Consider the following 25852-nt stretch of genomic DNA (forward strand, 5'->3'; position numbering starts at 1 on the left):
CAAGAGGTGAGTGCCACAAGGTGAAGAGATTATGGTGTCGGTGCTTCCACTCAGTGAGCCAATACTCCCAGTGAGTTTTGGCACCTCGGGGTTACCACTCCCCAAGGCACAAAGGTACCTCGGCTCTAGACCCTCTCAGCCTCATGGCGAGACCCGAAGGGAACAGGTCACATTGGGGCAGCCGTCGAGCTGATTCCTCAGAACCAGCCCTGGTACACCTGCCCCCTCCATGCAGCACCCATCCCCACACCAGTGTGGTTATCCACCGGCATGAAACTGTTAAGAACAGATACTACACTTGATCTTAGCCAAAAGGCCGAGAAGCGATACAAAAGCAATATGCTTTTAGGATACAATACCTAGGAGGGAGGTGGTTTGTGTTGGATTCATTTATGTTTTTGCCGCCACATAAAATGAGAGGTATATATATATATATGTAGGCCCAGCATGGCCATATCCTCCTTTATTAGGATAGGGGGTATGGTCACAAGCAGTACACAGCTCAGTCTCCTCCATATCTATATACACGTCTTTATTCTATCCCGTCCTCCCCTCAGACCTGTGACACGATCTCCGCAGTGACGACTGCCAGCCTGATTAAGCTCCGCCCACCAGCCTCCACAGCCGTTAATCTAGTCATCCCAGAATGAGTAACAGAACACCAGCTCAAGCACAGAACATCCTGGGCGGGGCTTAAACAACTGACGTCTACAGCGACCAATCCTGTGGCGGCTTATAGCTTGCTCGGTGGCCCGAGCCGGCTACGTCACCAGCAGTGCCACCCTCGGGTATATAATAACATGCAGTTCCCTCTTCTAGCCGCTTTACACAGTATGGCCGGCGATATTAGCTAGCGCTCGCTCAACCGTGTTCTCTGTAACAGGGGAATCGACATAACGGGAAATAAGAGACTGTACCGGAGAAACACACACTATCCATCACATACAGAGACACAACATCTGGCACAATCGTAACACATACGAACCTTCCGAACGTCGACGAGTAAGCGAAACACTAAGTAACGAATATTTTAATTCTAAACCGTTTTTACCAAACAACACAAGCTAGTGGTCGGACGCGGGAGGAAATCATCTAAGCAGGTTTCTATTTTCCGTTTCTCGTTATTTTCTGCGTTGTTGGTGGGTCTCCGGCTGCCGGGGGAGATGGAGGAGAGCGGCGCGCACTTCTTTGAGGGCACGGAGAAGCTGCTGGAAGTCTGGTTCAGCCAGCTGGATGAGAGCAAGGGGTCCGGAGACCTTCGGGACATCCCAAGGTGAGCAGGGGTGGGTGGCCTGTCAGCGGCTCTACGGTGAAGGTGACACGGGCATGGCTTACACTGAGCCGGGGCTGCCCATGTGCTGGCTGGATAATGGGGGAGGGGATGCTGACAGGCCTGCTGGCGGGACCAGGAGGGAGGCAGACCTGCCATTTTGTTTCGCCTTGCCCTGATATCTGGAGCGGAGGTGTGTGCGCGCGGTGGTGGCTCTAGTCGTCCCTTTCATTCATTGTGGCGCAGTTGTAGAGAATGCTGTTCCCTTATGGAGCGGCCTCCCCCGGGCACCTGTGTCAGTGTGATAGAAGAGGGGCAGCCTCCCCCCACCCCGTGCCCTTCCCTTGCCCCTCATGTAGGTGAGGAGGGTGGGGCCGCGGCTCCTGAGCTCTGCACACATTCTCAGCATGTGCTGCCTCTGCGCGCCTTGCCAAATGGCTTCCCTTTCACTCATTGCCCTTATAAGGGGCGGCCACCACGAGGAGAGCCCCCATTCCTGGCTATAGCGGGGGCACTGGTGACAGGCAGCCTGGATGTGTCACGGCTGGTGAAGTCATCCATACCGTGCGCGCCTCGTGTCGCAGTGAGGAGACAGGAGATATATTACCTCTGCAGTCCCCGGGCCAGCGCCTATTGATCCTGAAACCCAGAACACGTCATAGTATAGATTGTGATCCCCTCTAGTGGATGTCATAGTATATAGATTGTGATCCCCTCTAGTGGATGTCATAGTATATAGATTGTGATCCCCTCTAGTGGATGTCATAGTATATAGATTGTGATCCCCTCTAGTGGATGTCATAGTATATAGATTGTGATCCCCTCTAGTGGATGTCATAGTATATAGATTGTGATCCCCTCTAGTGGATGTCATAGTATATAGATTGTGATCCCCTCTAGTGGATGTCATAGTATATAGATTGTGATCCCCTCTAGTGGATGTCATAGTATATAGATTGTGATCCCCTCTAGTGGATTTCATAGTGGTATAGATGATGTCATAGTATAGATTGTGATCCCCTCTAGTGGATGTCATAGTATAGATTGTGATCCCCTCTAGTGGATGTCATAGTATATAGATTGTGATCCCCTCTAGTGGATGTCATAGTATATAGATTGTGATCCCCTCTAGTGGATGTCATAGTATATAGATTGTGATCCCCTCTAGTGGATGTCATAGTATATAGATTGTGATCCCCTCTAGTGGATGTCATAGTATATAGATTGTGATCCCCTCTAGTGGATGTCATAGTATATAGATTGTGATCCCCTCTAGTGGATGTCATAGTATATAGATTGTGATCCCCCCCCTAGTGGATGCCATGGTGGTATAGATTGTGATCCCCCCCTAGTGGATGCCATGGTGGTATAGATTGTGATCCCCCTCTAGTGGATGCCATGGTGGTATAGATTGTGATCCCCTCTAGTGGATGCCATGGTGGTATAGATTGTGATCCCCTCTAGTGGATGTCATAGTATATAGATTGTGATCCCCTCTAGTGGATGTCATAGTATATAGATTGTGATCCCCCTCTAGTGGATGTCATAGTATATAGATTGTGATCCCCCTCTAGTGGATGTCATAGTATATAGATTGTGATCCCCCTCTAGTGGATGTCATAGTATATAGATTGTGATCCCCCTCTAGTGGATGCCATGGTGGTATATAGATTGTGATCCCCCTCTAGTGGATGCCATGGTGGTATAGATTGTGATCCCCCTCTAGTGGATGCCATGGTGGTATAGATTGTGATCCCCCTCTAGTGGATGCCATGGTGGTATAGATTGTGATCCCCCTCTAGTGGATGCCATGGTGGTATAGATTGTGATCCCCCTCTAGTGGATGCCATGGTGGTATAGATTGTGATCCCCCTCTAGTGGATGCCATGGTGGTGTAGATTGTGATCCCCCTCTAGTGGATGCCATGGTGGTGTAGATTGTGATCCCCCTCTAGTGGATGCCATGGTGGTGTAGATTGTGATCCCCTCTAGTGGATGTCATAGTATATAGATTGTGATCCCCTCTAGTGGATGTCATAGTATATAGATTGTGATCCCCTCTAGTGGATGTCATAGTATATAGATTGTGATCCCCTCTAGTGGATGTCATAGTATATAGATTGTGATCCCCTCTAGTGGATGTCATAGTATATAGATTGTGATCCCCTCTAGTGGATGTCATAGTATATAGATTGTGATCCCCCTCTAGTGGATGTCATGGTGGTATAGATTGTGATCCCCCTCTAGTGGATGCCATGGTGGTATAGATTGTGATCCCCCTCTAGTGGATGCCATGGTGGTGTAGATTGTGATCCCCCTCTAGTGGATGCCATGGTGGTGTAGATTGTGATCCCCCTCTAGTGGATGCCATGGTGGTGTAGATTGTGATCCCCCTCTAGTGGATGCCATGGTGGTGTAGATTGTGAACCCTACTCTAGTGGATGCCATGGTGGTATAGATTGTGAACCCTACTCTAGTGGATGCCATGGTGGTATAGATTGTGATCCCCCTCTAGTGGATGCCATGGTGGTATAGATTGTGATCCCCCTCTAGTGGATGCCATGGTGGTATAGATTGTGATCCCCCTCTAGTGGATGCCATGGTGGTATAGATTGTGATCCCCCTCTAGTGGATGCCATGGTGGTATAGATTGTGATCCCCCTCTAGTGGATGCCATGGTGGTATAGATTGTGATCCCCCTCTAGTGGATGCCATGGTGGTATAGATTGTGATCCCCCTCTAGTGGATGCCATGGTGGTGTAGATTGTGATCCCCCCCCCCCCCCCCCCCCCTCCCTCTCTAGTGGAGCCCAATCATTGGTTGTGGTGAAGCAAAGCTACATAGCTTGTCTATTTATAGCAGGTGATCATTCAGTCACTAGTGCAGTGGTCTTCAACCTGCGGACCTCCAGATGTTGCAAAACTACAACTCCCAGCATGCCCGGACTGCCGTTGGCTGTCCGGGCATGCTGGGAGTTGTAGTTTTGCAACATCTGGAGGTCCGCAGGTTGAAGACCACTTCAATAGAGGCGGTACTCGGGCTACTTATAGGTCATTGGCTCCATTGAGTGGCTTTTAATGTGCCCAAATGCTGGGCAATCTATAGTTAACTGTGCACGTCAGGCCGGTGGTGTAATGGGTGACACTAGAGGCATGAGGTTTGGGGGAAATGCCACCCTGACTGCTTACACTAGTGCATTTTGTGCTAGTGACTAGGGCATGTAGACTAAATATTGCTGTGCGTTTTAAATGCTTGTCATAGATCTATATACAGATTTATGACTTTGAGAACTCCGATATATCGTGTAGCATAACCGTGATGAACCCTGCAAAGCGTGATTCACTGAAACAGCAAGTCATATGCAGCTACATGTGAGTTACTGACTGTGGGCCCACCTCCTTACCATGGTAAAGCCTGCTGCAGCCAATGGATAGGGGTTAGATTATCTATGGAATGTGCTGGAGCAGACAGGCTGCTCTTACCACATGCAACACCCGCCTGCCCCCCATCCAGTCTTTTTATCATTAACCCATACCGTGAAGAAAGGGCAGTATGGTTAAAAGGGGTTCTCATCAATAAATATAACACACCTCTTTTAGATCTGTGAAAATGTTTTTTTTTTTTTTTTTTTTCTCATTGGAATCACTTATCCTGGGATCACATCACGATTTGAGTTTCCGATGCACAGATACAATTTCGGAAGCTCATATTGGCTGAAATCGGATCTGTGTACAGACCCATTAATTTCTATGGGGCTGCAGACCCGATCGTAGCCGGCTAGTGACTACGATCGGGTCGTTTTCCCAGCACATCAGATTTTTGACGTGGACTGAAAATCGTGGTCTGAATCGTGATGTGAACAAAGCCTTAACCCCTTAAGGACCCGGGGTTTTTCTGTTTTTGCATTTTCTTTTATTCCTCCATGCCTTTAAAAAATCATAACTCTTTCAATTTTGCACCTAAAAATCCATATGATGGCTTATTTTTTGCGCCACCAATTCTACTTTGTAATGGCGTCAGTCAATTTGCCCAAAACTCTACGGTGAAAGGGAAAAAAAAATAATTGTGCGACAAAATTGAAAGAAAAACGCAGTTTTGTAACTTTTGGGGGCTTCCGTTTCTACGTAGTACATTTTCCGGTAAAAACCACCCCTTGATATATTTTTTCTGTAGGTCCATACGGTTAAAATGATACCCTACTTATATAGGTTTGATTTTGTCGGACTTCTGGAAAAAATCATAACTTCATGCAGGAAAATTAATACGTTTAAAATTGTCATCTTCTGACCCCTATAACTTTTTTTATTTTTCTGTGTATGGGGCGGTATGAGGGCTCATTTTTTGCGCCATGATCTGAAGTTTTTAGCGGTACCGTTTTTCCCCATATCAAATATCTTCTAAACTGGGCGGTTCCCGAGACACCTGTCATCAGAGAGCACTTAGACAGAAAATAACAACCTTAACTTCAGAAGCTCATAAGTACTGAAAAGATTAAGATTTTTTAATGGTAATTTACAAATCTGTTTAACGTTCTGGAGCCAGTTGATATATAAAAACATTTTTTCCTGGATAACCCCTTTAAAGGGATATTCCTATCTGCAGAAGTTATCCCATATCAACAGGATTGAGGTAGGACAAAATTGTCCCTGGAGGTATTCCCTGTGCACAGCCAACCCTCCAATCAGTTTCCAAAGGGCCTCTAATACAACTGTTCTACTCCTAAGGTTATTTTTGAATTTTAAATATATTTTCATACTTTTTAAGGAGTTTAGAAGGAAAACCACCCAACTTTTCCTCTGCACAGGTTTTGATAAATCTTCCCGGTGGTCTTTATGACATAATCTGACACTGGAAAGGAGCTGCAGAACATGGCACCTCTCCCCTGTAGCCTGGACTGCTTGCTGGCATGTGCTCTGCAGATGTCATTAACCCCTTAAGGACCAGGCCCATTTTGGCCTTAAGGACCAGACCAATTTTTATTTTTGCATTTTCGTTTTTTCATAACTCTTATATTTCCATCCACAGACCCATATGAGGGCTTGTTTTTTGCGTCTCCAATTGTACTTTGTAATTACATCACTTATTTTACCATAAAATGTACGGCGCAACCAAACAAATATTATTTATGTGGGAGAATTGAAAAGAAAACCGCAATTTAGCAAGTTTTGGAAGGTTTTGTTTTCACGCTGTACACTTTCCGGTAAAAATTACTTGTTTTCTTCTGTGGGTCAATATGATTAAAATGCTACCCATGTTATATGCTTTTCTATAATTGTACCGCTAAAAAAAAATCTCAAACCATTTTAACCAAATTAGTATGTTTGAAATTGCCCTATTTTGACCACCTATAACTTATCTCATTTTTCTGTATACGGGGCGGTATGAGGGTTCATTTTTTTTTTGTGCCAGGATCTGTAGTTTTTATCAGTATCACTTTTGCTTAGGTTTTACTTTTTATAAACTTTTAAATATTTGTTTGGAATAAAATGTGACAAAAAAGCAGCAATTTTGGACTTTTTATTTTTTTTGTTCACGCTGTTCACCGTACAGGATAATTAACAATATATTTTAATAGTTCAGACTTTTACGCACCTGATGATACCAAATGTGTGTGTGTGTGTGTTTTTTTTTTTTTAACGCTTTTTTTGGGGGTAAAATGGGAAAAACAAACATTTTACTTTTTCAAATTTTTTTACTTCATTTTACACTTTTTGTCATTTTTTTTTTAAAGACTTATGTCCCCATAGGGGACTATTCATTGCAATCAGTTGATTGCTAATACTGTGCAGTGCTATGCATAGGACACAGCGCTGCTCAGTATTATCGCTGATCTTCTGCTCTGGTCTGCTCGATCTCAGACCAGAGCAGAAGACCCCGGGAGACGGCCGGAGCCAGGTGAGGGGACCTCTGGCCGCCATGCTGGATAATCGGATCCCCACGGCAGCGCTGCGGGCGATCCGATCATCCATTCAAAGTACCGCACTGCAGCAGATGCCGTGATCTGTATTGATTACGGCATCTGAGGGGTTAATGGTGGACATCCGCGCGATTGCGGAAGTCCGCCATTACTGGCGGGTCCCTGGTTGCTGATAGCAGCCGGGACCTGCCGTGCATGTTGCGTAAAGTACCACGTCACCATGACGTACATTTACGTCCATTGTCGTTTAGGGGTTAAAGACCCCATATAGGACAGGACTGTTGTATGCTTAATGGTTTAAAGGAAATCTGTCATCAGAATCACCCGCACTAAACCTGTTACACAGGCTTGTAGTGCGGGTGATCCTCATTAAAATGCTCCTTACCTGGTTAAAAATGGTTCAGCGGTTCTTAAAGGGGTAGTCCAGTGGTGAAAAACTTATCCCCTATCCTAAGGATAGGGGATAAGTTTGAGATCGCGGGGGGTCCGACCGCTGGGGCCCCCTGCGATCTCTCTGTATGGGGCCCCGGCTCTCGGCCCAGATAGCGGGTGTCGACCCCCGCACGAAGCGGCGGCCGACACGCCCCCTCAATACATCTCTATGGCAGAGCCGGAGATTGCCGAAGGCAGCGCTTTGGCTCTGCCATAGAGTTGTATTGAGGGGGCGTGTCGGCCGCCGCCTCGTGCGGAGGTCGACTCGCCCCCTTCCCGCGGGCTGTCAGGGCCCCGTACAGGAGATCGCAGGGGGCCCCAGCGGTCGGACCCCCCGCGATCTGCAACTTATCCCCTATCCTTAGGATAGGGGATAAGTTGCTCACCACTGAGTCACCACTGGACTACTCCTTAAAGATATCTATATTTTTAGTTTTCTGTTATTCCCTGGCTTGGGACTCAGTGGGAGGTGTTATCATCTGGGACTCGGCCACACGTCATTCTAGCTGGGCGGAGCTGCCGCCCGGCTCATGAATATTCATGAACTTATCCTTCTGGTCTAATTCTTCTTTCTCGGTTTGGTGTGGAGGGCCGCGCATGCGCCGCGTTCCGTACACCCGGAAGCGGCGTTCTCCCCCTGGCTTCACTCAAGCTGCGGCCCTATACAAGTAAGAAGACGGGCTGCATAAGTGAAAAGCCGGGGGTGGGAGGAAGGGAGGGACGGAGGGTGTATTTATTCACAAACAGACCGAGAAAGAAGAATTAGACCAAGAGGATAAGTTCATGAATATTCATGATCCGGGCGGCAGCTCCGCCCAGCTAGAATGACGTGTGGCCGAGTCCCAGATGATAACACCTCCCACTGAGTCTCAAGCCAGGGAATAACAGAAAACTAAAAATATAGATATCTTAAGAAGCGCTGAACCATTTTTAACCAGGTAAGGAGCGTTTTAATCAGGATCACCTGCACTACAAGCCTGTGTAACAGGTTTAGTGCGGGTGATTCTGATGACAGATTTCCTTTAGATTTGTTGGGATTACAGTGGTTGCATATGAGATAAGGAAATGTGCTGCATCCTAATACTTTCTCTTGGGGAGGCAATGGAGTCAGAAGCGTACGTTTGACTGTGATAATGTTTGCATATATAATAGGGAAACATTGAGACACTCTTAATTCTACATTGACTGTGATGCCCTAAACAGTGGATGTAATGCCACAGATCCAAAACTAGCAGAAGCTTACACTGTAAACCTCCCTACCTGTCAGTGTTGGGCTAGTTTGTTGCAAGCCTTATGGGTGTCTATGATGCTCACATCAAGTTGGGACATCAAGCTAGATTTCAGGAGCAGAAATGTCCCTGTATTATTAAACAGCCTTAGTTGTAGTGACGTCTTTTGTACGCTTTCACTGTCCAATGTGCATAAGCTTCTAATCCTCAAATTCTACTTAGGGAATGGTTACATTTAGCAAATTTGTCGCTATATGTGGAGATTCTCATTACCCTGCTAATATTGCTTTCTCCTTCACTGGTCTATCTGCCGCCTAATGTCTGGCCCTGAGAGATAAATGTGTACATGCAAATGATACAAGGTTTGCAAAATTGTTATGCATTAGCAGCTTATGACCTTGTGAAATCCTTTTAGACTTCGAAGATACATTAACAAGGAAAGTAAATAGTTGATAGTGGATGGGTTGGGAGCCTGGAGCGAAGGAGCAGTAAATGGAAAGGAACAGTTAGTGCAGAATTGTCTTGTTAATTCACCTGAAAGCATTGCAGATATTCTTTGTGGGGCTTAAAACACTGGTTTTCATATGTATGATTTATGCTGGAGACAGGTCACTTTAACTCAACAAATGGAGCCTCAGGCAGATATAGTTAAACTTATCTAATGTAATTTCCTGCCCAATCTTTTACCTGTCATTCACATTAGCCACAGTGTAATGACTTATTAATTCAGTAAAAAGTCTCTTCGTATCTTCATCGTTGTCTTATAAAGTGAGTCTTCTAACTGCCATTAGGAACAGAATATTATGAAACCCACAACCTAAGTTTCTGTAGTTTACAAACTGTATATACAGTGGTGTGGGGGAAAAACAAACTACTTGTCCAAGGGACTAAAGCGGAGCAAAATCCACTTGTCCGGGTAGATCAAATAGTTTCAACCAAAATAGTCTGTAAATAAGGTCTCTAGTAGTTTCTGCACTTTCATTTTTTCCTCCTTTCCCTATAACAGGCATAACTCTTATTTTTCCATCTACAGACCCATATAAGGCTTGTTTTTTGCGGGGCCAAGTATACTTTGTAATGAGCTTATGCACTGAAACAAAAAAATTATTTGTGAAATTGTAGAAAATGCTAATTTGGGGTTTCTTTTTTTCGCCATTCACCTTTTGGTCAAACTTACATATTATTTTGATACTTTAGGTCGGCCTGATTGCACCAATATCAAATTTGTTTTGTTTCCTTCATGTTTTAATAATGAATAATTTTTTTAAACTTTTTAATAAAAAAAATTCCTGACCCATATAACATTTAAATTTTTTCGGGCTGTAATATACTGTTTGTATCAATACCAATTTGGTATTGATTAGGGGTGTAAGAAAAAAATAGATTTGCACAATTATCGCGATTTTTCATTTGGCGATGCTGAATCGATTCAAAATATTTTTGAATCGATCCTTTTAGGGATGTAGAATTTCTATCTCCTGACGCCAGGAACAGCAAGTCCCGGGCATCAGAAGATACAAATTCCACATTTGTGGAGCCGGGCAGGCCGGATCTGATGCAGCGGCGCTCTGGGTGTATGGAGCGGTCACCGACTAGTGCCCGCTCCGTACTCTGCGCCCCCCCCCGGCTGATCTCAGTAGCCGGGGGCCGCTGATGCATCACTGCCGCTAATATCCATCATGCGCCGCTCAGAGGGGTGTATGGAGCGGGCTCCGGACTCGTGCCGGGGCCACCACTTAAAGCCAGCATGCGGTGATCGCCGCGACTGGCTATTAACCCTTTAAATCGCCGCTGTCAAGGCGTCTAAAGGGATCTGTGAATGCTCCCTGGTGGGCAGCGCGATTGCTCTGTTGTGGCTCTGTCATTAATAGAGCCTGGTTTGACTAGGCTCTAGCGATGGATCGCAGATCAATGGAGTTCAATAGAACTCTATTCATCTGTCTGAGGAATCTAATGAGTCCTCCTAAAAAGTCTAATAAAGTATGTAAAAAAAAAAGTTTTAATAAGTGTAAACACTTTTTTTTTTTTTTTTTTTTTTAGACAGTCGGGGATATATCGCGATGTATCGTCACCTAGATGGTATCACGATATATCGGGATATATCTAATCGCCACACTGGTATTGCGATTCGAAACTTATCCCCAAATTCTTGTCCATTCACACCTCTAGTATTGATCAGACTTTTTGAACACTTTTTTTTTTCTTTCTGGGATATGATGTTATAAACATAAAAACGCAATTCTGTGATTTATTTTTTTACGTTAACGCCATTTACCATATGGGATATAAAATGTTGTTTAAAAGTTCAGACAATTACGCACTTGCCAATACCAGATATGTTTGTTTTTAATATGTTTACATATTTTTATATGGAAAAGGGGGGGTGATATGAACTTGGAAGGGGTTAATGGGTGTCTTTAAACTTTTATAAAGTTTTTTTAATACACTTTTTTTTGTTTAGGAGGAATCATTTAGATTCCTCATACAGATCAATTCATTTATATTGGACTCCATTGATCTGTGCTCATTTGGTTGAGCCTGCCTTGATCAGGCTCAAATCAAATGCAGATCCACGGCGGCAGCCATGAATGCAGAGGTAAGCCCTCTGGCTACCTCCACAGGGGATCGGGGGGGTGTCCCCTCTGGAGTCCCATGCAAGTCTGCATCTGCTCATGCACCTCACAACGGCATAAAGTCGGTCCAGCCCGGCTTGCCCGATACAGGGCTAAAGCTATGAAAAATTCACCTGCCTGACGCCCGGAACTACATGTCCTGGGTGTCGGGCAATAGGATTTCCACATCCCTAATATACTGTAAACTCTAAGGGTAACTTTACACAGGCTGAAAGCTGCAATGTACATGTTTACGCTCATTTAAAGGGTTAAAGGGCTTGTCCCATGAAGTCATCCCTTATCTGATTGTGGGAGGTCCTACTGCTTGTTAACCCCCTGTGATCTCGAGAAAGGGGACCCTAGTCTCCTGTCAGAAATTTCTGCATCATTCATTGAGTTGCCAGAGATGGATAACTTGTAATGGTGGGACAACCCCTTATAAACATGCTGATAGTGAACAGCCGCTTAAATAATTGCTGGATTTTTTGTTTCCTTTCATCATTTTCAGCAGCACATCCCCTATTCACGTGGGAGGGTGTGCTGCTAACTAGCCGTGCGCTATCACTGTTTATTTGGCAAAAAAGAATTTATCCTCTACATGGGACAATATTTGATAATTGCCCTGTGTAATTGGGCCACAGGATTGTATGCCAAATTCTAATTAAAAAAAGTTTGTTTCTGGATTATAACACAAGCCACAATGCTGTGCAGAATGTCGTATCAACAAAACCCACTGCCTTACAATGAGATCTGTCAGTTCAATGGGGAATATAAATATAACCTAAAAGTTCCTCAGAGAAAATCCAATGGGGAAGGATATCCAGGAGTCATGGTCCAGAAGTAACATAGTAAAAAATTTTTATTCACAACTGTTCATAGAATATAACTAGGCAGAATTTAAAATTGACTCATTATACTCCTTTCTATTTGTCAATCAAATAGTAATATATATATATATATATATATTACTATGTTACTTGAGTGGCGGGTATATCCCAGTAGATTTTCTGAGGAACATTCTTAGTCTTGAATCATCCCACATGAGCGGCTGTGTGTTTGCTCCGTGCACCTGAATATCCGGGATTTTCCAATGGCAGATTGGTGAGCTGTATAGTCATTTTTTTTCTGTTATGAATATAAATTTAGCACTGCTTTAAGGCAGTTTTGCACAGAGCCTTGCCTAAACGCCTTATGTATTCAGTTCATTGGCGATTGTGCTGGTAGCTGGAGTGCTGCGAAATATGAAACTTTGGTTATGTCGGGTAATTCCATGACATGACTCTGCAGTTAAAAACTAGGTTGGCATCATACAGCCTTATACGTGCTTAAGGAAAAGTAGTACTGTAAGACATTTTGATTTTGGTGTTGATATGGTGTGAAATTGCCAACAATCTGCAAGTAAAAGGGATTTAAACATTCCTGATCTTGTGCATCAGAAACTTTCTGTGCACATTTTAATTCACAACGTAGAAAAACAAGTGACCTATCACTTATTTTGCACACTCCCTGTGGAAAAGTCAGATTAACTCCAGTGATGACCATGGGGCCTATAAAATGTCAAAATACATCAGTTTATTAACATGTGAGCATGCCCTTAGACTACTTCACATAAGCTACCTGAGTGTGGGGGCCTCTGTACAGCAGTGTGTGGATGCTTTTAGTGTGGACTTCATGAAGTTGCAAGGCCTTCATATACTGTGATACAAGCTCTTATGAACAATGCATCTAAGAGAATACTTCTTTACAGAACTCCATTTTTTTTTGTTGTGGTTGCCCCTAAAGCTGTCGCCTGCTATCATACTAAATTTTATTTATAGTAAAAAAAAAGATAAACCCATTAAGGACTCAGCCCATACCTTAAGGACTCAAAACAATTTTTGTTTTTGCACTTTGGTTTTTTCCTCCTCCCCTTCTAAAGACAATGCGTTCAATTTTGCATCTACAGACCCATATAAGGGCTTGTTTTTTGCGTCACCAATTGTACTCAACATCACCTATTTTATAACCTAATCTGTAGCAAAACAAAAAATAATAATTTAGGGGGGGGGGAAATGAGAAGAAAAAAACTTTCTAGAGCTTCAGTTTCTATGCAGTGCACTTTTCAGTAAATATGGCACCTTATCTTTATTCTGTAGTCCATACGGTTACAAGGATACCCAATTTATATAGGTTTTATTTTACTACTTTAAAAAAATTATAACTACATGCACCAAAATTAGTAATTTTAAAATTGTCATTTTTTGATCCCTATAACTTTATTTTTCTGCATACAGGGCTATGAGGGCTAATTTTTTGTGCCGTGGTCTGCAGTTTTTATTGGTACCGTTTTTGTTTTGATGGGACTTTGATCGCTTTCTATTAACCACTTAAGGACCCCCTGAGTCTACACCCTGAGTCTACTTTCTATAACGCAGTGCCACACCGTGGCCCTGCATCATAGCAGGTCAGGCCTGACCTCTAACAAAAGGATGTCCGGGACCCGTGGCTAATAGCGCGCGGCCCTGATCGTGGTGCCGCACGCTATTAATCCTTTAGACTAGGCGTTCAAAGTTGATCGCCGCGTCTAAAGTGAAGTGGGCTGTTTAGGGCCACCGCAGCAAAATTATGGCGTCCCGAACAGCTGCTGGACACAAGGAACCCTACCTTCTTCTTTTGTGTCCGATCACAGGATGACTGCTCAGTGCCTGAGATCCAGGCATGAGCAGTCAAGCGGCAGAATAATTGATAACTGTTAAGAGATCAGTGTGTGCAGTGTTGTAGCCCCCTATGGGAGCTATAACATTGCAAAAAAAGTGAAAAAAAAGTTAAGATCATTTAACCCCTTCTCTAAAAAAAAAAAAAAAAAAAAAATTGGAATCACCCCCTTTTCCCATAAAAAAACAAAAGGGTAAATAAAAATACATTTGGTATCGTCTCCTGCGGAAATGTCCGAATTATAGAAATATATTGTTAGTTAAACCGCACGTTCAATGGCGTTTGCGTAAAAAAAAGTCACAAGATCAAAAAGTCCAATCAATGCAAAAATGGTACCACTAATCACAGTACAAAAGAATGTGCCTCATACCGCCCCATATGCGGAAAGATAAAAAAAAAAGGGTTATAGGGGTCAGTAGATGACAATTTTAAACATAAATTTTCCTGCATGTAGTTATGACAGAAGTACGACAAAATCAAACCTATATAAGTAGGGTATAATTTTAATTGTATGGACCTACAGAATAAAGGTAATTTTTAACGAAAAATGTAGTGCGTAGAAACCGAAGCCCCCAAAAGTTACAAAATGGTGGTTTTTCTTAAATTTTGTTGCACACTTTTATTTTTTCCATTTTGCCATAGATTTTTGGGTGAAATGACTGATGTCATTACAAAGTAGAATTGGTGGCGCAAAAAAGCAATCATATGGATTTTTAGGTGCAGAATTGAAAGAGTTAAATTTTTTCCCTCCTTTTAAAAAAAAAATCATAAGTGCAATAACGGAAAAACCCCTGGTCCTTAAAGGGGTACTCCGGTGAAAACCTTTTCTTTTAAATCAACTGGTGCCAGAAAGTTAAACATATTTGTAAATTACTTCCATTAAAAAATCTTAATCCTTCCAGTACTTATTAGCTGCTGAATGCAACAGAGGAAATTCCTTTCTTTTTGGAACACTGATGACATCACGAGCACAGTGCTCTCTGCTGACATCTCTGTCCATTTTAGCAACCGTGCATAGCAGATGTATGCAAAGTGCAGCATGGTAGCTTAGTGGATAGCACTGCTGTCTTGCAGTGCTGGGGCCTTGGGTTCAAGTCCCACTAAAGACAACAATAAATAAAGACTTCTTATTATAATGTCAGTAAAGAGCACTGTGCTCGTGATGTCACCAGAGAGCATTCCAAAAAGAAAAGAATTTCCTCTGTAGTATTCAGCAACTAATAAGTACAGGAAGGATTAAGATTTTTTAATAGAAGTCATTTACAAATCTGTTTCACTTTCCGGAGCCAGTTGATTTAAAAGAAAAAAGGTTTTCACCGGAGTACCCCTTTAAGGGGTTAATATTTTTATGGTATATGAAGTGACCAAAAATGCAGTTTTGGACTTTGGTATATTTTTGTACGTGCATTGACTGTGCAGTTTAGCTGCACTTATATTTTAATTGTTCGGACACTTATGCATTTTATTTAAAACAAAAATGGGAAATTGGGGGGGGGGGTGATTCAAATTTTTAATAGGGGAGGGGCTTATTTACATTTTAATTTTTTTTTAACACTTTTTGCTATTTTTTTTTTTTTTAGCCCCCCTTAGGGGGTCTTGGGACCCACAGGGTTTAAAGCTTTCTACGCTCATGAACGGTTTGAACCCTGGTAATGGGACTCGGGACGTACAGGTACGCCCTGAGCCCTTAACGTGTTCAGTTTTAAAATGTTTATAATTGTACACTTCTGCAGTGAAGTTACTAAGATAGTGTGACTTCCCAAGTGATCTACCCATTGACCACGGTGGCTCCTTTTTTGTTCTAATGAGGCTAACACATTAGTCTCTTGTCTACATATAATCCATTTTCTGTCTGCAGTTTTGGCCTATTGCAGGTGTAAATTAGTAGCGTTTGAGTAAATTTCAAACTTTTTCTTTTTTTTTTTTTTTCTTCAGGTTTGAGTGGGACAAACTTTTGGAGAATGTTCATTGTTTGATCATAAGTGTGACGAAAACTGACAAGCAGGAAGCTTATGTACTCAGGTAATGTAAAAGTTGCTGTCTAAAATCTGTCAAACATTCTTGTATAGGACTTTGTTTCACTATACAGACACAATATAGCAGTTTTTATTTTAACGGTCTCGACAAAAATATGATCATGGTCCTGTTGCCTGGACTTCTCTGTATGAAAGCACACAGCTAGTCTTCATTTGCCCTGTAGTGTCCTACAAGAGAGAATGCATTGCTTTATCCAGTAATGTGTAAATTACAAGGTCTTAAAGAGAGCCATGAATTTTCCCCAATTTTATATGGTCCCCAGCCATCAGGCATTTTGGCTATTGTATGAATGCAGTTTTATTCATTGGTTTGGCTGTACAACAAATCCAATTCTTGTGCAAGACTTTGCAACAAAACTATTTTTCTAAATCAAGCTCTAGAGCAGTAGTCTCCAACCTGCAGACCTCCAGATGTTGCAAAACTACAACTCCCAGCATGCCCGGACAGCCAATAGCTGGGAGTTTGTTTTGCAACATCTGGAGGTCCGCAGGTTGGAGACCACTGCTCTAGAGGATTATGCTGGAATAATTCTGTGCTGCAGGCTTAAATTTAACTAGATAATGTCTAGATTAGGATTTGAGGCCAGATCATGCATAACTATGTGCATAGCGGTGTATTGATTTGCATTTGTCTTTGTATAGCATAGCATTTGTTTTTAACCCCGGGATCCTAGTTTAAAAGGGATAAACAGGAGTAAATCAAGCTCATCTTTTTTTTGTTGGGACTAAGCAATATTTCTTGGTGCATGGGCAAACCTACTAGATGCTCAGCAGCAGTACAGCATAGTTGGAAGTCTAGCACCTGATTAAAATAATGAATATATATATATATATATATATATATATATATATATATATATATATATAATTATATAATTATTTTTATTTTTTTTTATACAATTTCTCTTATAAAAGAATCCATAACACAGTTGCTAACACACAGAACATGTAAAATGCTAAACTTGTGTTGGGCTCCGTTACAATCAGGGCTGTGGAGCCGGAGTCGGACCAAATTTTGGGTACCTGGAGTCTGAGTCGGCAAACAATGCACCGACTCCTACTAAATTTAGATTGGAATAAAAAAAAAGCAAGTTTAAATGTCCCAATTCACAATAAGTTATAATTTATGACTTCTCTACTGTAAGAATAAAGACCAATGCATGTAGTGCCTCACGTAACCGCAAAACGAACACGTTAAGTGACCGTGAAGAGGCATGCTTTTCATGTGCTTCACTATATGGCACTCAACGCACAATTAGGAGCGGCAATAATTATACTTTCCATAGTGTTGTGTTCTGCTGTTACAGGGAACCCATGGGTAACCTAGCCTCTCACTGATGAGGGATTAAGTAAATATGTTTTTTGCAGGACTAGAGACACTTGTATAAGTGAAGGGATTGGAGGGTCAATAGTTCAAGACTGAAGCTGTAAACCATTGGAAAAACTGCTGCCATTCAGCTAAAGCTATAAAAACTTGTAGACTCCGATTGTTAGCTTAAAGGGGTACTCCGCCCCTAGATAGCTTATCCCCTATCCAAAAGATGGGGGATAAGATGTCAGATCGCCGGGGTCCCGCTGCTGGGGACCCCCGGGATCGCCGCTGTGGCACCACGCTATCATTACTGTAGAGTGAGTTCGCTCTGTGTGTAATGACGGGCAATACAGGGGCCGGAACATTGTTACGTCACGGCTCCGCACTTTGTGACGTAACGGCCCGCCCCCTCAATACAAGTCTATGGGAGGGGGCCTGCCAATCATCACGCCACCTGCCATAGACTTGCATTAAGGGGGTGGGCTGTGATGTCATAAGGGGCAGGACCAAGCTGCTCCGTCCCCTGTATCTCCCATCATTAAGCACAGAGCGAACTTGCTCTGTGCTGTAATGATAGCGGGGTGCCGCAGCGGCGATCCTGGGGGTCCCCAGTAGCGGGACCCCGGCGATCTGAAATCTTATCCCCTATCCTTTAAGAATAATCCCGGGGGACCCCCAGGATCATTTTTAAGGGTTTTCTAAATGGGACATTGTAACAGGTCTTTAAAACGGAGCAACAGTATAGTGTGAAAGGAGCCTTAGTTTTTTCAACATAGAACGTGTGAAATGCTGGAAATGTTACTCTTCTGTGTAATAAACTTTATGGACACATTTTTTAAGTATTAAATCTTATGTTGTACTAGCGCTAACTTACACATTTTGTCACCCTCCTCTATGTAATGCTTAGTAGATGTAGTTTAATACCTAATATGGTTATTAAACGTCGCTCTAACCTGTGGAAAAATTGGCTGAACACTTCATTCATTGTGTATACAGATAGACGTGTGTCTGGCAAACAGCTGTCTAAGGTGGATCTAAATGTGTTTTTTTTTGTCTTTTACAGTGAGAGTAGCATGTTTGTCTCCAAGAGACGTTTCATTTTGAAGACATGTGGTACCACCCTCTTACTGCAAGCACTGGTTCCCCTGTTGGAGCTCGCTAGGGAATACTGTGGGTTTGATGACATTCAGGTAAGTGAGATTCATTGAGCAAATACTTGGATCAACCATATTCTGTTAACTTAATACAAGTACATTACCTTTTTATTAAAGGACCGTTGAGTATACTTATCAAAACATGTGCAGGGAAGAGTGACGCATGGCCCATAGCAGCCAATCAGAAAGAAATCTGATTGGATGCTCTGGACAGCTACCACTTTTCCTTTTGCTAAATTTCCCCCAGTATTTTTTTTTATTTGATCTTATTTTTATTAAGCAATGCAGCTGAAAAATCTGAACTAGGCAGAACTAAAATACACAGATATCCAGTATGTTGGTTTCTCACAATTTCATTTTTGTTGACCTGAAGTTACTTGCTACATTCAGGTAAATACTATCAGATACAGGATTCTATTTCCAGAAAGCCTCCTAGACACCCCCTTGGGATTGCCTCTGTCTGATTTGCTGAGGAAAAAGAGGTTAAAGGAGAAATGTGGCGCAAAACTTAAGTCTTCCTGTACATGGGCTGCAAAACCTTAAAAAAAAAAAAAAAACGAAACAAAAAAAAACCTTCCTACGTTACCTTCCTATTCGATTTGATAAAATAAACAGGATTAGGGGAGATGGCACTGGTTTCCAGACTGCACTTCAGGCTGTGGTCTCTCTCTGAAGCTAGGCCGCAGATGTTGCAGGCCAGCAGCATCTTCAAAAAGGCACCCATAGGCGCACTAGAGGTTAAGGGGAGACGGAGGGGGACATTAACCCCTTAAGGACGCAGACCATTTTATTTTAAAGTTTTCGTTTTCCTCCTCGCTTTCAAAAAATCATAACTTTTATATTTTCATCCACAGACTAGTATGAGGGCTTGTTTTTTGCGCAACCAGTTGTCCGTTGTATTACCATCACTCACTTTACCATAAAATGTATGGCACAACCAAAAAATACTATTTGTGTGGTGAAATTAAAAAGAAAACCGCAATTTTACAAATTTTGGAAGGTTTCGTTTTCACGCCGTACAATTTACGGCAAAAATGACGTGTTCTTTATTCTTTGGGCCAACACAATAAAAATGATACCCGTGATAACATACTTTTCTATTACTGTTGCGCTTAAAAAAAAAATCGCAAACTTTTTAACCAAATTAGTACGTTAAAAATCCCCCCCCCCCCTATTTTGAAGACCTATAACTTTCATTTTTCCGTATGAGGGCTTATATTTTGTGCCATGATCTGTACTCTTTATTGATACCATATTTGCTTATATAAAACTTTTAATCCCTTTTTATTCCAAAAATTTTTTTTCTAAAAACGCAGCTATTTTGGATTTTTTTTTTACGTTCACGCTGTTCACTGTACGGTATCATTAACATTATACTTTAATAGTTCAGATATTTACGCACGCGGCGATACCAAATATGTATTTTTTTTTAACACTTTTTGGGGGTGAAATAGGGAAAATGGGACAATTTACGTTTTTATTGGGGGAGGGGTTTTTCACTTTTTTATATTTTTATTTTTACACTTTAATGGTCCCCATAGGGGACTATTTGTACCAATCATTTGATTGCTAATACTGTTCAGTGCTATCGGTCATCTTCTGCTCTGGTCTGCGGGAAGGCAGATCAGAGCAGAAGATGCCGGGAAGGCAGCGGAGCCAGGTGAGGGGACCTCTGTCTGCCGTGCTGGATGATCCGATCATCCATTTTAATGACCGCGATGCTGCAGATGCCAGAATCTGTATTGATCACGGCATCTGAGGGGTTAATGGCGGACATCCGCAGGATCGCGGATGTCTGCCATTGCCGGCGGGTCCCTGGCTGCGATCAGCAGACGGGACCTGCTGCGCATGATCCGGGCATCGCTCCGATGCTCGCGGTTATGCTTAGGACGTAAGTGTACGTCCTGGTGCGTTAAGTACCACCTCACCAGGACGTACATTTACGTCCTGCGTCGTTAAGGGGCAGACTCAGAGGCTAAAAGGCAGGAAAAGTAGAAACAAGAGTACGTATACTATGTTACCGTGCTACGCCCCTTGACACTCATCGATAATTTCCATTATCAATCATTGCAGCTCTACTATAAACCAGCATCTCGGGAATGGAAGGGTGTTTACAAGAAACTGTGGAAAGGTTTGTGATTACCTGCCTGGTGTCTTAACTACGTGTCCTGGGCAACGGGCATTATAAACTTCACAACTCTAGAAATGCTGTTATTGGAGAACCACTTAACCCCTTAAGGACGCAGGGTTTTTCCGTTTCGGTATTTTCATTTTTCCCTCATCACCTTCTAAAAATCACTACACTTAAAATTTTGCACCTAAAACTCCATATTATGGCTTATTTTTTGCACCACAAATTCTACTTTGCAGTGACATTAGTAATTTTACCACAATATCCATGGCGGAGCAGAAAAAAAAAATCGTGCGACAAAATTGAAGAACATGCCATTTTGTAACTTTTGGGGGCTTCAGTTTCTATGCAGTGCATTTTTTTGGTAAAAATTACTTCTTATCTTCTGTAGTTCATATGGTTTAGGCTGCATTCACACAACGTTTTGTACATACGGGTGCCGGATCCGGCAGAGGGAGGGGCAAACCGGGTGATCCCGTACCCCAGCTGGATCAGCCTGTGACTCAATTTACTTTAATGATCTGACCGGAGTCAAACGGTGACTCTGGTTGGCTCAGTTTTGACCCGTATGCGGTTTTGGACCGGACCTAAAAACCTTAGTATACTACAGTTTTAGGTCCGATCAGGAAACCGCATACGGGTCAAAACTGAGCTGACCAGAGTCACCGTTTGACTCCGGTCGGATCATTAAAGTAAATAGAGTCAGGGGCTGATCCAGCTGGGCTACGGGATTGCCCGGTTTGCCCCTCCCCCCGCTGGATCCGGCACCCGTATGTACAAAACGTCATGTGAATGCAGCCTTAAAATGATACCCTACTTATGATTTTTTTTTTTTTTTGGAAGCAATGCAAAATCAAACCTACATAACTGCATGCAGGAAAATTTATACGTTTAAAATTGTCATCTTCTGACCCCTATAACGTTGTTTCTCCACGTACAGGTTGGTATTAGGGCTCATTTTTTGCACCGTGATCTGAAGTTATCGGTACCATTTTTATATCGATCGGACTTTTTGATCGCTTTTTTATATTTTTTTTCATTATATAAAAAGTGACTAAAAATACGCCATTTTGGACTTTGGAATTTTTTTGCATGTATGCCATTGACCGTGCAATTAAATATATATAGTTTTTTAAATGGGAAAAGTGGGGTGATTCTTACTTTTATTAGTAGCTGATCGGGACATTGCAACTGTGATGGCCCCGATCAGCCCGACTGAGCTGCCAGGAAGCTTTTACTTTCATTTAAGGTGCGGCGATCAACTTTGAACGCTGCGTTTAAAGGGTTAATAGCACTCAGCACAACGGTCGATGCCACACCCTATTAGCCCAGGGTCCCGGCTGTCATTAGCCGCCAGGACCGACCCGGTATGACGCGGGGCATTTTATATGGGGATCGGGCGCAGGGCGTACAGGTACGCCCTGCTTCCTTAAGAGGTAAAAAAAATTTTTTTTAAAAGGGGCAAAAATTAGCAGTCTCTGCTTTAAAGTATTTATAGCATTTTTCAAACATAATAACCATACAACCAAAGAACCGCATGGAGAAACGTACCTACCTCCAACGAACAGCAAAACAAAGTATCGGAGGGGAAATGCCAATGCGCTTCAACTTCTCTGGAGTGTAGTAAAGTCTCAGTACAAACCTACGACTTCTCCACCTCCCTCCATCGGGTGGAGGACATCCCTGATTTATCTGATCATCACTTACCAAAGGCTAATTCAAAAACAGGAGGGCATATGCCTGGGTGAGAGGCTTGGAAATGTCTGTGGTACCTAGGAAAAGCTCCACCTCAGAAAAGGCAGGGGGTAACCATAAAGGAGCCAAACCTGAACTGCATGCATAAGCTGTAGGTACCGATAGAAGGCACTCCCAGGGATGTGATATCATTCCCATATGTCAGGACAACAAAACATGATCCTCCTCAAACAGATGCACCCCCACAGAGGTGCTCTAGGAGACACCAGCGGTTGGATACCTTCCCGACTCCATGGACCAAACTTTAGCTACTGTCTGAATAGGGATAGGATAAGAGGATTCTGAAGAATACCTGTATAACCTGTTGGCTGAAGTGCTCCAGCCAAAGCAATAGCTGCATTCGAAAGATCCACCATGCTGCATACACTAGTTGAGGCAAGAAAATAATTTTACATGTCAGGAGCGGCCAAACCGCCATGACGTTTTGGCACCTGGAGGAGAGCCCGACCCAACCTAAGAGGTTTACCTTGCCAGTAGAAGAATCTCAGAGCGCTACATATCTGCCTAAAAAATCGTTTGGGAGGGGAGCTAATTGAGATAAATTATCAACTTCCCCAAGGTTTTTATTTTTGAGTCATGGCTGTAAATGTTGGCACCCCTGATTTTTTTTTTTTTTTAGAAAATGAAGTATTTCTCACAGAAAAGGATTGCAGGAACACATGTTTTGCTATACACATGTTTGTTCCATTTGTGTGTATTGGAACTTAACCAAAAAAGGAGGAAAAAAGCTAATTGAACATAATCTCATACCAAACTTCAAAAGTGGTCTGGACAAAATTGGCACCCTTTCAAAATTGTGGAAAAATAAGATTGTTTCAAGCACGTGATGCTCCTTTAAACACACCTGGGGCAAGTAACAGGTGTGCGCAATGTAAACATCACACCTGAAAGCAGATAAAAATGAGAGAAGTTCACTTAGTCTTTGCATTGTGTGTCTGTGTGTGCCACACTAAGCGTGGACAACAGAAAGAGAACTGTCTTGAGAACCAAAATTGTGGAATAATATCAACAATTTCAAGGTTACAAGTCCATCTCCAGAGATCTAGATTTGCCTTTGTCCACAGTGCGCAACATTATCAAAAAGTTTGCAACCCATGGCACTGTAGCTAATCTCCCTGGGCGTGGACAGAAGAGAAACATTGATGAAAGGTGTCAACACAGGATAGTCCAGATGGTGGATAAGCAGCCCCAAACAAGTTTCAAAGATATTCAAGCTGTCCTGCAGGCTCAGGTAGCATCTGTGTCAGCGCGAACTATCCGTCAACATTTATATGAAATGAAACACACTAGCAGGAGACCCAGGAGGACCCCACTGCTGACACAGAGATAAAAAAAAAAGCAAGACTACATTTTGCCTAAATTTACTTGAGTAAGCCAAAATCCTTCTGGGAACACGTCTTGTGGACAGATGAGTCCAAGATAGAGCTTTTTGGTAAAGCACATGATTCTACTGTTTACCGAAAACAGAATGAGGTCTACAAAGAAAATACTGTACCTACAGTGAAATATGGTGAAGGTTCAATGAGGATTTGGGGTTGCTTTGCTGCCTCTGGCACTGGGTGCCTTGAATGTGTGCAAGGCATCATGAAACCTGAGGATTACCAATGGATTTAGTGTCTCACTGTACAGCCCAGTGTCAGAAAGCTGGGTTAGCATCCGAGATCTTGGGTCTTCCAGCAGGTCAATGACCACAATCGTACGTCAAAAAGCCCCCTGAAATGGATGGCATCAAAGCGCTGGAGAGTTCTGAAGTGGCCAGCAAGGAGACCAGATTTAAAGGGGTACTCTGGTGAAAACCTTTTTTTCTTTTTAAATCAACTGGTGGCATAAAGTTAAACATATTTGTAAATTACTTCTATTAATCCTTCCAGTACTTATTAGCTGCTGAATGCTACAGAGGAAATTCCTTTCTTTTTGGAACACTGATGACATCACGAGCACAGTACTCTCTGCTGACATCTGTCATTTTAGCAACCATGCATAGCAGATGTATGCTAAGGGCAGCATGGTGGCTCCGTGGTTAGCACTGCTGCCTTGCAGTGCTGGGGACTTGGGTTTAAATCCCACTAAGGACAACAATAAATAAGGCGTTATTATTATAATAATGTCAGCAGAGAGAACTGTGCACGTGATGTCATCAGAGAGCATTCCAAAAAGAAAAGAATTTCCTTTGTAGTATTCAGCAGCTAATAAGTACAGGAAGGATTAAGATTTTTTAATAGAAGTAATTTACAAATGTTTAACTTTCTGCCACCAGTTGATTTAAAAGAAAAAAGGTTTTCACTGGAGTACCCCTTTAAATCCCATTGAACACCTGTGGAGAGATATTAAAATTGCTGTTGGGGGGGGGGGGGGGGGAGGGGGGGGAAAGGCGCCCTTCCACTAAGAGACCTGGAGCAGTTTGCAAAGGAAGAGTGGTCCAACATTCCGGCTGAGAGGTGTAAGAAGCTTATTGATGGTTATAGGAAGCGACTGATTTCAGTAATTTTTTTCCAAAGGGTGTGCAACCAAATATTAAGTTAGGGCTGGCAATAATTTTGTCCAGCCCTTTTTTGGAGTTTGGTGTGACATTATGTCAAATTAACTTTTTTTATTTATTTTTTATTTTTTTTCCTCCCTTTTTTGGTTTTAGTTCCAATACACACAGGGAATAAACATGTGTATAGCAAAACGTGTTACTGCAATTTTCTGTGAGAAATACTTCACTTTCTTGAAAAATTTCAGGGGTGTATATATATATATATATATCCCTGAAAGGTTTCCCTATATGCAGATGATACGTGTATTTGAGATATATAGATATAGATAGATATAGATATATATATATATATATATATAGATATAGATATAGATATAGATATAGATATAGATATCTATATCTATCTCAAATACACGTATCATCTGCATATAGGGAAACCTTTTTACACAATAGACCCTCTAAGGATATTACAAATAGAAGGGTCCGCCAGGTTCGCTGCCACAAGAGGCTCGACAGCAGTTGCAAAGAGAATGGGGGACAGCAGGGCACCCTTGCCTCGTCCCCAGATCAAGGGAAAAAAGTCCTACACATCCAAGTTAGCACGAATACGGGCCCTAGGACTAAAGGCGGAGCCCCAGGCCAAAACAAACAGCATCTAAGAATACCCATAGATATTGCCATCCCACCGAGTCAAACGCCTTGTACACATCAAGGCTGACCACAAACCCTGGAGAAAGATCCTCCTCTACCGCAGCAATATTGAGCTGAAGGCATTTAACATTGATGTCAATAGCCCTACCTGGCATAAACCCAGTTTGTTCAGGATTGATAG

General features: G+C 42.5%; 1 protein-coding gene and 1 pseudogene across 1 annotated transcript in view; one reads left to right on the forward strand and one right to left on the reverse strand.

Moving 5' to 3' along the window:
- Nucleotides 1–229: 229 nt before the first annotated feature.
- On the reverse strand, nucleotides 230–328 carry LOC130363221 (U2 spliceosomal RNA; annotated as a pseudogene).
- Nucleotides 329–802: 474 nt separating this feature from the next.
- Nucleotides 803–25852, forward strand: part of AMD1 (adenosylmethionine decarboxylase 1) — a 39168-nt gene continuing 14118 nt past the window's right edge. The window contains exons 1-3 of the mRNA XM_056566333.1: nucleotides 803–1273; nucleotides 16089–16175; nucleotides 18565–18691. Of these exons, the coding sequence (XP_056422308.1) occupies nucleotides 1164–1273; nucleotides 16089–16175; nucleotides 18565–18691 (324 nt within the window). The 5' untranslated portion in view covers nucleotides 803–1163. The remainder of the gene's footprint in view (nucleotides 1274–16088; nucleotides 16176–18564; nucleotides 18692–25852) is intronic.

Source organism: Hyla sarda, chromosome 3 (genome assembly GCF_029499605.1).
Source record: "Hyla sarda isolate aHylSar1 chromosome 3, aHylSar1.hap1, whole genome shotgun sequence".
Classification (NCBI taxonomy): domain Eukaryota; kingdom Metazoa; phylum Chordata; class Amphibia; order Anura; family Hylidae; genus Hyla; species Hyla sarda.